General features: G+C 35.9%; 1 protein-coding gene and 2 non-coding genes across 4 annotated transcripts in view; 2 read left to right on the forward strand and 1 right to left on the reverse strand.

Annotated features, from left to right (window-relative positions):
• The window catches only part of LOC125663601 (E3 ubiquitin-protein ligase Su(dx)-like), a 36,170-nt gene that overhangs the window by 9,685 nt on the left and 8,575 nt on the right, over positions 1 to 17,910 (forward strand). Inside the window, exons 3-12 of one of the 2 annotated variants that reach the window (XM_048895880.2) lie at positions 2,357 to 2,504; positions 4,854 to 4,978; positions 5,269 to 5,403; positions 6,122 to 6,148; positions 7,674 to 7,808; positions 8,167 to 8,323; positions 8,456 to 8,551; positions 8,743 to 8,975; positions 9,256 to 9,340; positions 11,897 to 12,025. In XM_048895880.2, coding sequence (XP_048751837.1) covers positions 2,357 to 2,504; positions 4,854 to 4,978; positions 5,269 to 5,403; positions 6,122 to 6,148; positions 7,674 to 7,808; positions 8,167 to 8,323; positions 8,456 to 8,551; positions 8,743 to 8,975; positions 9,256 to 9,340; positions 11,897 to 12,025 — 1,270 coding nt within the window. The remainder of the gene's footprint in view (positions 1 to 2,356; positions 2,505 to 4,853; positions 4,979 to 5,268; positions 5,404 to 6,121; positions 6,149 to 7,673; positions 7,809 to 8,166; positions 8,324 to 8,455; positions 8,552 to 8,742; positions 8,976 to 9,255; positions 9,341 to 11,896; positions 12,026 to 17,910) is intronic. The other variant, XM_048895881.2, reaches the window with a different exon arrangement.
• On the reverse strand, positions 17,054 to 17,126 carry Trnat-ugu (transfer RNA threonine (anticodon UGU)). The gene has a single exon. It is a non-coding gene; the product is annotated as a tRNA-Thr (tRNA).
• Trnat-cgu (transfer RNA threonine (anticodon CGU)) lies at positions 17,422 to 17,494 on the forward strand. The gene has a single exon. It is a non-coding gene; the product is annotated as a tRNA-Thr (tRNA).

Raw genomic sequence — 17,910 nt, forward strand, 5'->3', positions numbered from 1 at the left:
CTACCTACCTAGTCCTTGTTGCGCCCGTGGGCATATGCTAACCAAATCTAAAACTTAACTTGATACTGGTTGCTTAGTATGTACATTGATATTCCTCTTTATTATAATACTTATAAATATAACATGATGGACACACAAGGAAAAGATCAATATGTATCTTGTCTGGCATCTGTTTGGCTGAAGTCACACTTATTGCAATAAAGCACTGACAGTGTATATTTCTAATCAGTATATAAAGTTCAATACTTCTAGTTAAATACCACAATTAAAGAACATTGTTTAAATTAAACCTATGGTATTCAAAGTCAGTCACGACAGTGGCTAGGATCAGAATGGAAGATTGGAGGTGGAGGAGTATATATATTTAGATCTTGTCAATGGTGGCCCTTCAATGTTACAGTTACTGTGTGGCTTCATATTATTAGCACATGGTAGACACATGCATGGAGATCACTATCACTGAATTGTTATTATTATAAGAACTTTCTTAATATCACATTGCATCACATCGTCATGATACAACACCCAATGGGTTTGTCAGGCAACTAGTGTTCTATTAAATGTTCTGGTTTCTTGTATAAGGCACCAGGAAGTACAATGATTTAACCTGTACAGGTACACTGGTCCCAAAGTCAATACAGTCACAATTCAAGATAACAAGGAAGAAAATGTCCACTACAGAGAATTAGTTTTATTTACAACAGAAGTAGTGAAGAGTGCACTCCTGAAACATCTTTCTCATTAACTTAATTATCCGAATATTTACAAGTCATTGTGGAAATCTTTTTTATGATTTACTCAGATCAAGGTGAATATCTTTGGATTGGTTATAAATAGATGGTGGTTTCGTTTTTGTGTACTACTTCATTAATTATATTTTTTAATGGAAACTCACAGTTTCTAATTCACAAGGGATTCCATGCCTGACAGTGCCGCGTTGTTTTATTGGACGTTCCAGGGTTGATTGGTAGAATCTATGTACTCTATGATGCATGTGCATTGGTAAAATTTATTAGAATTTAATCAGTGTAGTCTTTTTCCAATAAAACAAATATTGGTGAATGGGTTTCCAGAGCATACACAATGCAAGCTTTTTAAAACTTGTACTTTAAACAAATTTAAAGCATTGACTGAAATACCCTGCAAATTGTTATACATGTATTTATTAGAAAAGATATACATTTCCTTATGACACAGTTCAGGCGCTCATAGTGATCAGGTGATAGATATTAGGTTTTGGGGGGGGGGGGTAAATTATTATTTTTTTTTGGTTTTGGTTTTTTTGGTTAAAAAAAAAAACCAAAACAATAATTATTTTATAGAAACTTGAAATGGTTAAATGACCCGAGAATGCATGGCCTGCTACCCAATAACTGGATTTGGTTGACATCGAGCTTGTTTTGATCTCTGTTAAATGTTAACATGGGGTTTTAATTATTCAAGACGTAGAAAACGGATGTCCCATTTCTTCAACTCATTTTATAGCTGTTGTGAAATCATTGGACTACTCTGTAACTTTTGGTGTTTTATAAGCTATTAAATGTGTCATAAAAAGTAGTAAACTGTGACTTATTTCCAGTGATGAAGGTACTGCTGTCCTTGCATGGTTAAATTTTTGGCATAAAATACTAATATGATAAAGTCTTAATATATACACACACACTAATTAGTGAGTTGGAAGTAAATACAGAAGTAAAGAAGTGAGTTTAACCATTCAAATATACCTACACAAGTCATTCAGTCCTTTCATATTTGATAGTTATGGACATACTTCCAATATTGAATGTAAAATTTTACACAAAATTTATGATCAATATTTAATTCCAAGTTGCCTGCAATATAAATACAATTTTCCAAAGACATATTTAATTTAGACACACATGCAAACCAATATATGTATTGTGGTAAAAGAGAAGTCCAATAAATCTATGGTCTAGTGAAAGGGTATTTTAGTGAAACTGACATTTTTCAAAGTACAGTGTGACATGAGAAATAAATGGAGCACACATGATAAGGAGTATGGTCCATCTCTGTGTCTTTACTATAAAATGTTTACACTTACTAAATCTTTTCTTATATATTTCTTTTGAAATTGACATTGCTATCATCATAAACAATGAATACATGTTTGTTGCAAACTACTTTGATCCAGAGTTTTAGTAACACCTGTCCAAGTAACATTTCATTACAAAAATGAATACATATGAAATAAACATATGTACACTAGTGCATGACAATTTTGGGTGTTGAGATTCCTGATATAGTACAAGATATACAGTACATATCAAATCTTTTTTGTGGAGTTCTCCAGATTTTATGACGGTATGATTGAGTGTTTTGTTTATTTTCTTTTCAGTGAATTCTGCTAAGATCACAGGTAGTGGTGGTGTTTTCTCCTCCAAACCAGATCCATTTGTTGAAATCAGTGTTGATTCTCAGCCCCCACGAAAGACTGATGCCCAGAAAAAGACCATCAGCCCTAAGTGGGACGACGACTTTACTCTGTAAGTTACACACAAACAACCCTAATTCTAAGTGGGATGCTCACTGCACATTGAAAGAGTTTCACAAATTAGTGCAAAAATTATGCAAGATATGATGGGCGTCTGGGTAGCGCAGAGGTAGCGCTTACGCTTCTCACCGCTCTCGCTTCTCACCGCTGCGACCCGAGTTCAATCCCCGTGATCGGCAGTGGTTGTATGTGATAGGGTGTGGCGGTCGCCCGCTCAGACATGTGGGTTTCCTCCGGGTACTCTGGTTTCCTCCCACATAAATGACCCCCTAGCGCAAACATCAGTGCATCAAAGGACCCCATTGGAAATAAGCTTTCGAGCTTTCATGGGTTATCCTTGGTATTTATGTTTGTATGTATGTATATACCGAATAAACAGTTATTTATTTATTTATGTAATCATAAGTAAATATTTCAAAAAGGCAGAAAATATGTAATCTTGATTAAAAAGTATGAATTTCAAAAATATGAACAAAAGACTGCCAGATTTGAACTTGGGATCATTGGGTTAGTAACCTGATACTGTATCCACTGAGCTTTGGTGATAGACAAATAAATCGATTCCTATGATAAATTTCACAAAGCATTTAAATTGTGCCATCTTGTGACATAATGTCACAAACATTTTAAGTTTTGGTGTAATGAGCTACCTTAATCTTCAAGTTACACGCCACTAACTTGTGGGATGGGAGGGGGTACATGTAACTTTACATGTGAGTTAAATACCATTATCCTTAACTAGGTATTCTGATTTTCAAATTTTCAAATTGAACATAGTGCAAATAAACATGTCAACCAAAAACATCACCAGTCCTCATGGAGAATGGATGACTATACATTGTAATTTACATACCGCCAGTCTTAAGAGGGATGACAACTCTAAACTATAAGTACAAACCGTTAGACTTATATGGAATAATGGTTACGTACCACCATCTTCATGTGGAATGATGGTTACCTACCATCAGGACTAGTCGCGGTAGCTTAGTGGTAGTGCGTTCACTTTGTAACCGGAAGGTCACGAGTTGCAGCCCAGCTCGAACCATGGCTGCGGCAAACCTAAGACGTAAACATAGATAGTGATTGCTCCTTTGCCAAACGCTTGGCATTTAGAAGTGAAAATCACATTTCTTTCTGATATGACCTTTTAAAACGAAAGTCCCGTGTCGCAGCAGGCATTGGTACGCTAAAGAACCCTCACTGCTACAGCCCTGAGCGCTAAACATGGGTATAAATTTGTGGTACTTTGCCTACAGCTTGTGACATCCTAATATGAGTCAAAAATCGTTATAAAGCGGAATGATGGTTACATACTACCATTCTAAGTAGAACGACTATTCTACACTGTAAGTTGCACAATTCATGATACCCAAAATACTTTAATTAACGGAATAGGAAATGTTATGTGAATTCTATTTTGTATGGTGTTTGTAATTCCATAAGCTGCACAAAGGAAATTTGAACTTTTTATCCAATAGGAATTATTGTTATCATTTTTCGATAAAATGCTGTGTTCTTTAAAGGTGTAAATAATACAGGAACATTTGATAGGAAATTCAACAGGAATTTACTTCGAACAATAATGAGGTATTTCCACAAGATTGATTTTGCTCACTATTGGTAAGATACCTGATTAGACTACCGAAATTATTCATTGAAAACTGAATGAGTGATGGCTGGAACAAAAGGGAGAGGGTCAATGTACTTCTAGGGAGTTGATAATTTAAAATATTGGATGAACATTATTATGGGATAGAAAAATTTATAAGTAATTTATAGTACTTAATTTGGTCCTTGGTAACATATTTTCCAAAAGCTGAGGTATACACAATTGTAGCAGAATTAGATAGTGATATCAAAATTTAAAGATATGCTATTCAAAATCCAGCAGAATATCACACCTAGTCTAGATAGTACACCGAGTTTCATAAATTTTCATGGATTTTTGAAAAATAGTTTAGATGGTTTGTAATTTTGAGAAAACTTGAAAGCTTGAAACTACTCTATGTTCTTTTCTGAGCAGAAGTTTTACTGTATATTAAAGTTTGGTTATTTTTGCTGTAAAGTTTTGACAATTTTGCAAGTCTATGAAATCTGTAAAAATATTTTACGTTGAAATAAAATCTCTCATGTTGTTCTTTATTGACAAAACTCATTCACAAAATACAACACAAAAATAAATCTATAGCCATTTGACCCAAATTTGCAAAAATAAAATGTACACAAAAATTTCCTGATTTATAATTGTTCACTCAGCATAGTTTACCTCAATGATGTAAACCCAAAAAAAATGGTTTTCAATTAAAACTGATGACATGACAGTATGATATTTGTGTTAAAGGTTGGTTACCCCGTACTCCCGGTTAGATGTCAGAGTACAGAGTCAAAATACCATCCGGGCACCCTCCCTACTGGGTCAAGTTTCTGTAGAGCTGTATAACATCCTGCTGGAAAACCATGGAAAATGTACGTATACAGTATTGGGATATGGCTTGGATAAGGATTGCATGTATTAAGATCTTTTTTTTTAACTAGAAAAAATTTCAAAGATAAACATTGATAAAAAGGATGGGTTTTTTGTTGAAATTCAATTGTATAGAATTAGTTGGCTAAAGGGTAGGTATTCAATTGTATAGAATTAGTTGGCTAAAGGGTAGGTATTCAATTGTATAGAATTAGTTGGCTAAAGGGTAGGTATTCAATTGTATAGAATTTGTTGGCTAAAGTGTACTTAACAAATTTGGGTTTTGTTTCAGTGAATAATCTGTCCAAGTCATTTGAAATCAAACTTGATGGAAAAGGAAAAACAGGAGAAGTTGTTCTCACTTTTAGTGGAATGGACGTAAACATGACCAGGTTCCCAAAGAGAAATGAGAGACGACAGACAAATGGTGAGTCTGTGCTGGGGTAGGTGTAGTGTGGTAGATTACGCAGGAAGCTTGAAGTCTAGTGGAATCTATCATACCTACTGCCAGTTAGTGATGTTGATTTGAAATGAAAACCCAAGACCAGGTCCGGCTTCCTCTTTCACTTTTATTTCTCTGGATCACACCTCTGAATGGCTGTGTAATAGATTTATCCTGCTGAAAACTTTTCATTGAAATACGCAATAAATATGGATTTGTGTGGAAGATGTTTACATACTTTTTAAAGTTTTTAAACAGGACTTTGAAACAACAAACAATTTAATACAACTTTTAACAATAAGAATTGTATAGTACATGGATTAGGTACCTAAGATGAAATGACACACTTGATATTAACAACAGAGACAGGACACAGAAACTACTCGTGTTACTTGATGCCTGTTGAATGGGTTTTGTCTGTAGCATTATATTACAGTACCTGTATTTGTGGTAATGCAATTAGTTTCACTGCCAGATGTAGAGCTGATGTGGTTTATACTAAACAGGTAAAGACAAAATGCTATTGATTGATACTGTGGTAAATTCTGGTAAAGATGCAATGTTCTGTGACTTGTGCAAGTACTATGAAAGTGTTTAGAACTCCGATCGCAAGAAAAACCAGGTGGTCGTCTTCTTACTGATTGTCTTTAATCAACAACCTTTGGCAAGAGATTTATTATTTAATCAATATACATGATTTTAGCTAGTCGTAATGACAAGAAAAGTAGAGGTGAGCTCAGCAGATAATGAATGTGTAGCGTGGCTTATCATGTATCTTGATCATGAATCCAGCAGATTTTAAGAGTATTCTGAATATTTTCCATTGCTTGCTATATCATAGTCTATGCATAACCAAAGATATGGCATTAGTTCAGATTTTCCTGTTTGCAGTTCATATCATTGTGCATCTTGTAATCATTATGACACTGACTGGGTCTTCTTGGTCTAATTAAATTTTATACTGTAAAACAAATTCTGAAGGACTGAACAGGCATCTCTAATCAAATTGAAAAGTAAAAAAAAAAATGCTTGTAATCTTTACATCGTTAAGGTCCCTCATCAAAGATGCAAAAGCCCTGTAGTAATCACTGTGTTACACGATATCTCCTTCTCTTTTTAACCTACACACATATATCATTTATTAAGTGGGCAATATCTTTGCATTTTGGAGGTCAAAAGGTCATTTTGAGATGATGAATGGGGGATTGTGTGATATGATGTGTTGGTAATTTTTAACTGATAGACTTCATCGTCATAGCCAATCATAGGTAAGAGGAAGACAGTATAAGGTCAAGGTCACAATAAGTCATTGAATGTGGGATTGCATGAAGCAATATCTTGGGTATATATCAACCAACAAGAACAAAGTCACAGTGGGTTTAATGACTTTGGTATTCTGTGACATTCTAACTCAAAGATTATTCAATTTGTATAAAGTAGGTAAAGGTTAAACAAAATACCTATAAACATTTTGCCACTTGGTCGTAATAGCACATTTTTGACCTGAGCACACTGCAGGGTGCTGCGTGATGCAGTCTGTTTGTGGTCATGCTTTTCTGGAAAGTAAAATTTTAATAACTCTGTAAAGAGTTGTTTCAAAAAGGTTTAAGTTTGACAGCTTAGAATAAGCTAGAGAAGGGGTAGCGTTAACATGTTTCGACACTGCGTGGTGATTTTATGATATACAAGTGTCACTTTTAATGTTTTCTTCTAAAATATGAAAATTCTTTCTGGTGTGATTCTGCAGACATTGGAGTTTATATCTAGCTTTACGTCTTCTAGTTACCTAAAGCTTACAGCCCATACACATTATCACAGAGGTATCAAAGAAACATTTCCAAACTTATTTTGCATGGTTTTTCTTTTACTTGCTTATTTTTATAGCTTTTCTGACTGCAAGCATGAGATTAAGACATGTTAGACATTATAATCAAGTTTAATGATATAGAAATTTTATACAATGTATCAATGGAGTTTTTATAGAATTTTAGTTTTTATAGATTCTCAAATTTTCTGATGTTAAGCTTGCATGAAAACTCAGTAGCATACAAAACTCGATACGTTAAACAACTGATGATGAACAAAAATTACTATTTGAGAAGTAGAAACGGCATGGGCAGTAACTAACCTCATCTGTACAGGGGGAGTTTATTGTTTTAGTTTTAATGGGAGGAAAACTTCAGTCAGTTAAGCTACAATTTTTGAAAATTTGGAGTGCATGTTATGCAGTGTACAGAATTCTTCCCTTTCCTCAGGACAAGTATCCAGTAATTCCAATGCCTCCGGATCAAGGACCCGCCGCGCCCCTCCTGTACCTCCGGCCCCTAAGAGGACAGTCCAGACAGGGGGTTCTGCTAGCTCCACAACTGTAGCAGCCTCCGCCGCTGCAAGTAAGAAAAACAGCTTCTCAAGCTGCAAGTCTGTACTCCCATCTGCTGTGGGGGGGAAAAGTGTTACTTAAAAGAATAAATTTCTAACATATTACTATCATGAGGGGTATAAAAACAGTGGAGGCACAGAGTGTAATTTGTATGTTAGTGCCATTGTTTTTATATCCATTATATCTCCTATTTAAGATATGCAATCTAGGCAGTTATTCCTTATATGTGCATTTTCTGAAAGGTCAGTGCTTTAATTGAGAATTATGATGCATTCAAAACAGCATAGGATTTTCACCAAGAAAAGAAAGCATATGTAAATATATTTATAATGACGTGTTCATCATTCTAAACCGCTTGGGTTCTTCAGGTACCACACCATTAGTACAACAAAATGGTTCAGTGCCTACAACAAATGGCCCTGGGGGAGGAACCCATTCAGATGAAACAGAAGGGTCAGGACCCGCAGGAAATCCCACCCAAGCCCAGCAAAATCAGTCAACTAGCAACGAACCACTCCCAGCTGGGTAAGGAAATGTTTGGGCTCAGGTTTTGTTCAGGAAAGAATTGGAATGAAAGTTCAGGTCATTTATGTGTGTGGATGGGTAAATGTATTAAGGACATGTTTGTGAATGAGTAGAGTTGTTTGTTTTTTTTAGTTGGGAGATGCGAACTGATGCACATGGCCGATCCTACTATGTTGACCATAACACACGTACTACAACATGGGAGAGACCACAGCCGCTCCCTCCTGGGTAGGTCGTACACTCCATGACTTTTCAATTCAAACTTCCTTGGTTTCAGTATGTGTGATAAATAAATTCAGTGGAGGTTTGTATATATTCACATTTTTGGGGTAACAGTAAAATTGACAAATATAAAAAAAAAACGGGTGAAAACTTCCCCATATAATGATCCTGTTACAATCTTTGGCTTATGTCTGTAGCTGGGAAAGACGTGTGGATTCCCGTGGTCGTGTGTACTATGTTGATCATAATACACGAACCACCACATGGCAGAGACCCAACACGGATATGTTGAACAACTACAGCGCGTGGCAGGATCACCGCAACAACCGAAACATCGCTTTGGAACATCTTCAGAACCGGTTTCTGTTTCCAAATCCACAGACTGTGGCCCCAGACAATGATCCTCTTGGGCCTCTGCCAGACGGATGGGGTGAGTTTTAAAACTAAGTAGCTCTCTTTTTGCACAAGAAAGATGGAGTCACACTTTCAAAATCTATCAAAGCATTGGATGTTTCTAAGTGTATTTGTGTGACAAAATACCCATCTGTTTTTCCATAGATTATTAAGAAATAGTACTCATCCAAAAACTGTAATTTTTCTTCAGTATGAAATATTTTATGTTAATTAGGCCCATGATGGGTTTGCCTTATATTTATGAAAATACTGGTACATGTATTTGGGTATTTGAAGTTTCCTTCTGATTTTTGCAGAGAAGCGTATAGATCCCAATGGACGAGTCTACTTTGTTAATCACAAGAACAGAACAACTCAGTGGGAAGACCCTAGGACACAGGGGTAGGTCTTGTCAGTCATGTACAGTAGAACCCTAGGACACAGGGGTAGGTCTTGTCAGTCATGTACAGTAGAACCCTAGGACACAGGGGTAGATCTTGTCAGTCTTATACAGTAGAACCCTAGGACACAGGGGTAGGTCTTGTCAGTCATGTACAATAGAACCCTAGGACACAGGGGTAGATCTTGTCAGTCTTATACAGTAGAACCCTAGGACACAGGGGTAGATCTTGTCAGTCTTATACAGTAGAACCCTAGGACACAGGGGTAGGTCTTGTCAGTCATGTACAGTAGAACCCTAGGACACGGGGGTAGGTCTTGTCAGTCTTATACAGTAGAACCCTAAAACATAGGGGGGGGGGGGGGGGGGGGGGGGGGGAGTCTTTCAGTCTTATACAGTAGAACCCTAGAACAGGGGGGGGGGGGGGGGGGGGGGGGGGGGGTCAGTCTTATTCTGTAGAACCCTAGAACAGGGGGGGGGGGGGTGTCTTTTCAGTCTTATTCTGTACAACCCTAGAACATGGAAGGGGAGGGGGGAGTCATTTCAGTCTTATACAGAACATGTCTTTTCCTTCTCATTCAGTAGAACATGGGAAGGGGGGGGGGGGGGGGGGTGAGTCTTGTCAGTCTTATTCTGTAGAACTCTAGAACATGGGGGAGGGGGAAGTTTTTTTCAGTCTTGTGCAAAACATGGGGGTAAGTCTTTTCCTTCTCATACAGTAGAACCCTAGAACATATGTTATGCAGCAAACAAGTCAACAGATACTATATGGAATATACACTGAAGAAACTTGGGAGACTTCTTTTTGTTTTCTGCTGTGCACTATTTAGGTAATGATCAATTGTCTCATAAGATCCCCTGGATACAATGGTAAATGATGTTCCAGAAAACTTGGACTAGTCCCAGTAGATTTTGCTGAGTCCAGAAGTTAAAATAGTCATTTGGACATTGCATGTGTCAGTATGCTGATAAATCAAGTTTGATGATTAATGATCAATCAGTACTCAGATTACATAAAAGCACATATAATGGACTTTCCCTGTTTGAAATTCTTACTTTCAAGATGTATACAAATTTTGGGGTTTTGGGGGTGGGCGCATTTATTCAGACTCTCATAAGTATCACCTTAAGCTTTGTTTGACACTAAGTTTTTCACTATACTAGTTAAAGGACTACTAGATTCTATAATTTACAAGTATTGGTGACTAGTCAGGCTCCCAAAGGTAGACAACTGAGTCAAAAAGTGACGAGGTGGGGAGAGTGCTCACTACACATACTCCAGCAAGGGGGAGTGCAAGAGTGGGCTTGTCCCCTACTGCTGGGGGGGGGGGGGGGTGGTCTTCCCTAAAAAATTTTCAAAAGCTAACTGCAAAACCGTGCATTTCTAGTAAATTTTGAGTTAATTAAATGAAAATTTTATGACCAAATTGAGCCTCTATTTTTACTGATTCTCACATTAAACCATCATATTCTTGAATCAGGTCATGTATTATGAATAATGTGCTAAGCGTAGTAGTGATGTAGTTACATTTGAATTAGACAGCTCGATCAAAGATTAGTCCATTGTATATACAGCGATATACAACTGAAATAAAAGTAGAAAGTTGCATGAAGGTAGAAAGGAACTTTGATGATTATTTTATCGTACAGGGTTCTATTTTTAGTAGTCCACCAGACTACTTATAAATGATATTCAGATAGTCCGGGACAAAATTTACTAGCTCTGGGCTACCAGACTAGCTTTAGTGTCGAACCCAGGTAAGTGATATAGCTACCATTGTTTACAGCAGCAAAGACTAGGCTAGTGTAAAGCATTCTACTATCAATTCAGAATTGAAATACAGGCTGTAAAAAGCAACTACTTATAAACCAATTCTAACATTGGTAGTTGTCAGCTGATGAGTTGTACATGGTGTTTTGCATCACTCATTTTTAATCTTAAAATCAAAATTGATTCTTAAAGATCAGTGATCTGAATGACAGGTTAAACAAACAACTAATTTTAAAACAGCAAAGGAATCTTCTGCAAACAAGTGTGCACCTGGCAGTCTTAACTACCCCTCACAAAAGATGGATGGTAAACTTATGGTTGGAACTTTCTGCTTTGGCAATTATCAGAATCACACTAACAAGTTTTTTAGATACTAAGATGGGTTTTTTAAAGAAGTTTTATGAAAGTCTAAAAACTCCAGTCTATAAACGGCCTCCGTGGCCGAGTGGTTAAAGCATCGCGCTCAATATCACACGGCCTCTCACCTCTGTTGGCGCGTGATCGAATCCCGCTCGCACCGGTAAGTGAGAAAGTTTCCCAGTTTACTTTCAGAAGGTCGGTGATCTCTTCCCAGGTACATTGTATCTGGGTTCTCTCTTTCACCAATAAAAACTGGGTGCCACCAGATAACTGAAAAATTGTTGAGTGTGGCAGAAAACATCAATCAATCAACCAGTCTATAAAATTTTTGCATCTCAATTGATTTTGCTGCATCCAACATGCTAATTCTTGTGTTACAGAGTACCCTATCAAGTTCTTTCTTAAGACATTTTCTTTGTCCCCACAGAATTATACAGGAAGACCCACTGCCTGAAGGCTGGGAGATGAGGTACACTGCAGATGGTGTGAGGTACTTTGTAGACCACAACACCAAGTCCACAACATTCCAGGATCCTAGGGGAGGGCAGGGCAAAGGGTAAGTAACTCTACCTAGTTTATAGTGAGCATTTTAGCTTCATTAGTTACTACTATATCCAGTCACCATTTTCAAATCAATGTCAGCATCGCAAATGTCAAAATTACTAAGGTTTTTAAACGATCAAAGGAGAAGATGATAATAAGAGAGTGGCAACGATGATAAAGTTTGGCTAAGAAAATCAATTCTACCCATTGTCCTTGAAAACAATGACTAAATGAGAGGAGTTTCAATATTTTCTATGAACACAAAGCTTTTGATTTAAAGTTGTATGGTGTGACTTTCAACAAATTTTGTCCACTTTGTAAAAACACTGTCAAATTATCACACTTGTGTGTTAGGCTGTAAGACATGTCATACATTATTTCACCTGTTTTATCCAGAATTATTTGGTTTTAAATTGGGTGTTTACAAACAATGGTCACTTGGTCATTTCTAATGCATATTCAGAAGTTATATCAAATGACAGTCACATGTCCAGTTCAGACTTTCAGAGGTAAGATCATCAGTGGTCTTATCTGTGTAAAGCTGTGTATATTGTTAGTACAATACCGTGCCATTAGTATTTCACGGTTTTGTTTAAAGGGGGATGGACACGATTTGAGCTTTAAAAAAAAAAAAAATCAAATTTCATTTTTCCATTTTTATTGTTTACAATGCTTAGCTAAAGTATTTCTAATCATCAACCACAATTTGAATATCAGTTGTTGAGTTATAAGCAGATACAACACTCACAATTTCTTGTTATGTAAACAAGACTCATGTCATGTTCTTGTTTACATATAGATTGCTCAATAGAAAATATCATGTTAAAACAAAATGAGATGTGCCAAACACTAGAAACTGTTTAATTGTGTTCAGAGAAAACTTGTAATTTGAAAATCTGCTTTAAACGAAACTTTTACTAGTATATTTAGCCTATGTAAACCAACACATGACACGAGCCTTGTTAAAATAGCAAAGAATTGTGAGCTCTGTATCTCCCATGCACCTTGACAACTGACATTCAAATCTTTGCTGACCATTAGAAATACGCTATTGAAGCATTCTAAACATAAAAGATGGGAAAATAAAATTTAAAAATTTTCATTTCAAATCATGTCCATGCCCCTTTAAAGAGAAGTAAAAGTATCAGATGCCTCTTAGTCATTCATAATACAGTCAAACTTTTTTTTAAAAGGCCACCTTAAGGAAGTTAAGAAAGTGGCCATTTATGACAGGTGGCCTCTTATTCCAGTTTGCTCTGTAAACAGCCAGTCAATCAATATATGAACAAGTTATAAACTTTATTACACTTCACAGAGTAAAATAAGTTGAATTTCATAAAAATACTGATCATACATGTATATGTACATTCATTTCCCATAATGTGTCGTCTTCATTTTCTTTCTGGCTCCACATTATTTTCAAAATCCTCCAGATATTCAGCTTTTCTTTTCAAAACGTTGTTTGTCCGAGTCTTGCCAACATTTAATTCTGCTACAATCTTGCGAGAAGATATATATCACTTTGATTTTTTCAGACAAAGTTAAAACTTTCCGTTTTACAGTCGTCGAAGCCATTTCAACAATGTGTTAAAAATGACAAAGATAACAGCGTACAAAATATCTAATTTGAACACAAATCTGTTTAATAGCTTCAGATAAACCGACCAGTATTTAATTACCCAAGCGAAGGTGTGTTTCCAAAACAATCGGCTATCGTCACAGATGATTAACTCATGTAAAATATCACGTGATAAAACTGCGTCGATGGACAAAATGGCCGCCTATTACAGTGTAATTCACGTGTTGGGTGAGGATTTGAGTGGCCGCTGGCCACGTTACACAGGTGGCCATTTATTCTAGTACAAATATATAGGAAAAATCATCGGGGGGAATTGAGAGTGGCCGCTGATTTCAAGTGGCCGCTAAGACAAGTTTGACTGTATCTTCATTGTTCTACGCTCTTAAAGACTTTCAAACCTAAATTCAGACATTTGTGTCTGAGTTAAGTATGTCATGTTGGGATTGCCCTCCTGTGCTTGGGGTTCTTTTTAGACGCATAGCCAGAAAGGGCTTCAAATCGGCAAAAAATGATATCAGTCCTAAAAGATCAGGCCATTCGTTGATCAATGAAGGAAGAAAAAAGTGGAGATAGCAGAATTAACTGGATATGATTCATCTATGTACTGGACTCCATGTTTCACTATTTGATTTGAATATGACATGCATGTGCAGAAGTTCCCACCACGAGTAGCAAATGTATTTATGGGTTCCCACTATATATACTTTTTAAATAATCTTCTTTTACATACAAATGTTTTCAGGCATATAATTAAGGGAAAGTTAATAACTTTTAAATCTAATTCAGCTGCATTAAAGTAATTCTGTGCACTTTGCAAAAAAATAACAGATGAATGTCAGACCATACATATCTTGATTATGGTTGTTCTAGATTGTTTAACAGTTGTAACACAGAACTTTACATGCATATTTAAATGAAAAAAGTCTTTGATATTAGAAATTGCAATTAGGAAATAGTGAGTTCAGGTTTTAGCTCACCTGAAACCACAATTGAGCTTTTCTGATCACCTGTACGTTTATGTCTGTAAACTTTTCACATTTTCGACTTCTTCTCCAGAACCACTGGGCCAATTTCAACCAAACTTGGTAGAAAGCATCCTTGGGTGAAGGTCTTTCAAATTTTGTTCAAATGATGGGCCATGCCCCTTTCAAAGGGGAGATAGTCACAAAAATGCAAATATAGAGTGAGGTCATTTAAAAATCTTTTCGAGAATCACTGTGCCAGAAGAGCTGAAATTCATATAAAAGCTTCCTGACATAGTGCAGATTCAAGTTTGTTAAAACCGTGACACTTGGGGGTAGGTTGGAGCCACAATAGGGGATCACAGATATACATGCAAATATAATGGGGAAAATCTTTAAAAATGTCCTTCTCAAGAACCACTTGGCCAGAAAAGTACAAATTTAGATGAAAGCTTCATGGCATAGTGCAGATTCAAGGTTTTTTAAATCATGGCCCTCGGGAGTAGGATGGGACCACAATAGGGATCAAAGTTTTACATGCGAAAATGTAGGGAAGTCTTTAAATATGGGCCAAGGTGACTCAGGTGAGCAATGTGGCCCATGGACCTCTTGTTTGTACTTGCAATCAATTGCGAGTTGTCAATTCAGGAAGTTTCTAGCCTGATTGCTGCTAAAAAATGTTTGAATGACAGTACAATTAAAAATTAGATACAAGTGATAACTGAACTGATATCTGCACATCTCTTAATAAAATGTTGCAGCATATTATAAACAAATTGTTACTACACAAGCAAAACGGAAATGCATGTACAAAACTGTAAAATCATTTGAATTAAACATGCAATCTACAGTTAACTAAGGCTGTTTAATCCTGCTGATACTGCTACCAAGGCAATGATGCTCTTCAGCTTATTAGGGTTATGATCAAAATTGTTTAAATGTCTTTTACAGTGGAATCATGATTGTTCAGGGGGGTCAAATTCAGTGGGTAACCAGAAAATTACACAGAAAATTAACATAATTAAAGGCGTTTTCCATTGTACTGTAATTTGATTATGAGACTGCACAATTATAATGGGACACTGTATTTACATTAATGGATATTAAAGGGACTGGTTCACGTTTTTTGAAAGAAATGTTTATCATTTTTTATGTTAAAAATTAAAAATATAACTCATTTAATGTTGACAACCAAAATTTGGACCGTCTGAATGCAAGGATAAGAGCAGTATCTTGGCTTTGATTTTGTGTTATGTAAACAAAGACTCGAGTCTTTTTATGTAAACAAACAAACCAGCGAAACGTTAAATTTTGTAATTTAAAGCATCTTCATTTTGTACAATCACAAATTTTAACTTTTAAATGATACGTTTTACTTAAAGTATACTTGAAATGTGATATATCTAATAAACTTGGATCAATATCCCTTTATTTTGAAAACTTCGTAAACAATAACACACCTCAATTTTTGTTTTCAAAACAAATAATAAACTCTCTATAATGAGCTTCTGTCTTGATGAACAACCTTAATTTTTTTGTGAAACCTTCTAAACATATTAGACTATAGATTTTGATCATTTAAAGTGAAAAACAAAATTTATGGGGAAATCGTGAATCAGTCCCTTTAAAATAAATAAATAATAGTAGATGTAATTATACTATTTTGGGGGGGTGGGGGGACAACTCTTGTGTGCAAAATTTACTTTTCTGTAGTGTAGAAAATTGGTATACTTCAATTTCATATTCTATAGAGCTGACTGATTTACTTTAGACCAACAATGAAGAAACAAATATCCGTAATATTTATTGTACTCATTATTTGTATTTCATATCTTTTAAAATGATTTATCACGTAGAGCCTAATTTTTTATAAGTAGTGGAGGGCTCAGGCAAATAATAATTGAACTACTAAATGTCAAAAATATTAAAGACTGCATTAATTTACTCAGAAGACAAATCGGTCTTGAAATATTCATCTCACTATAGATCAGATCAATTTTCTATACATTTTATCGTTCTGTGTCCACTGTTTACATGTATTTTTCCACACTGCAACTCAATTATTGTATTTGTAAAATCACATAGTATGATCAAGAATATCTATAGATACCTAATGCAATCGACATACTGTAAAGAAGGAACTTGAAATTGAGTATAAATGTTCATAGGGATGTAAATTCATGGACATCCCTTGAAATCCACGCGATTTCACAGCATTTGTAAATGAAATGTGGAACAAGGAATGAAACACAAGTTTTGATTTCAACAGAAAAATTAAAAAGGGAAATGTAATATAGTACAATGTTCACAAACATTTACATCACTGTCTCCTGGCCTTGTTAAACAGGAAATTATACACACTGCCTTGTCAGAGGAATGACATATGGTAGGAAGTAAAAATGTGACTAGTTCCTACTTTAATACAATTTGACACGGATTGCATGAAATTGAAAAATATTTGGTAAGAAATGAGGAGAGGAAAAAAATATGAGAACTATGCAGCCCCCAGTGAGGATCGAACTCACGACCCCTGGTTTACAAGACCAGTGCTCTAACCACTGAGCTATGGAGGCTTACATACATTCCGTATATATTAAACTGCCTTTCAAGCTATGAATGTTTGTACGGTGTATTGATCAAGTACTTGGATGATTCATCACCGTACAATGCCTGAACAAGAGCTTATTATACGGCAGTCATGCCAGAAGCTATTAATAGCGCCAATTGTGATAAGAGATTTACCTTTACCTGTATTAAAGAATGTAGTTGAATATACAAATGCACCTGAGCACAGGTATTAAAGGGAACCCAGCTGACAACGGATTGCTTATTAGCCTATACTGAAATTACATGTCGGGATGTTGTAGTGCCCCTATAGCTCAGTGGTTAGAGCACTGGTCTCGTAAACCAGGGGTCGTGAGTTCGACTCTCACTGGGGGCATCAGTTACTTTTTTTTTTTTTTTTTTTTTTTGTAATTGTAATGAACTATTATCATAGTACAGACAGCTAAATTTTGGAAAATATTTTAAAAGCTTTCAAAGTTAACAATAAATAAATGCACTGCCGTTATTTGTAATTCCATCTGAAGAATATCTAGCTGCAGAACTGTAGCTCTCTGAAAAAATATTGGGACAGATCAGAGAGAGCTACAATTCTGCAGCTAAAAAATATCAACAGTTGGATTTATTTATGGCCTGACGAATAATACTTAGAGATAATTTCACTGCAGAATTTAAATAAGGTTGATGACCATGATGAAAAGCAGAGAATTATACTGTTAAAGAGGAGTAACAAATCTACTGTTCCTGTTTTAATAATTTTGATACCTCCAGTTCCCTGCCCGCCCATGTCAAGTC

Source organism: Ostrea edulis, chromosome 1 (assembly GCF_947568905.1).
Source record: "Ostrea edulis chromosome 1, xbOstEdul1.1, whole genome shotgun sequence".
Lineage (NCBI taxonomy): Eukaryota > Metazoa > Mollusca > Bivalvia > Ostreida > Ostreidae > Ostrea > Ostrea edulis.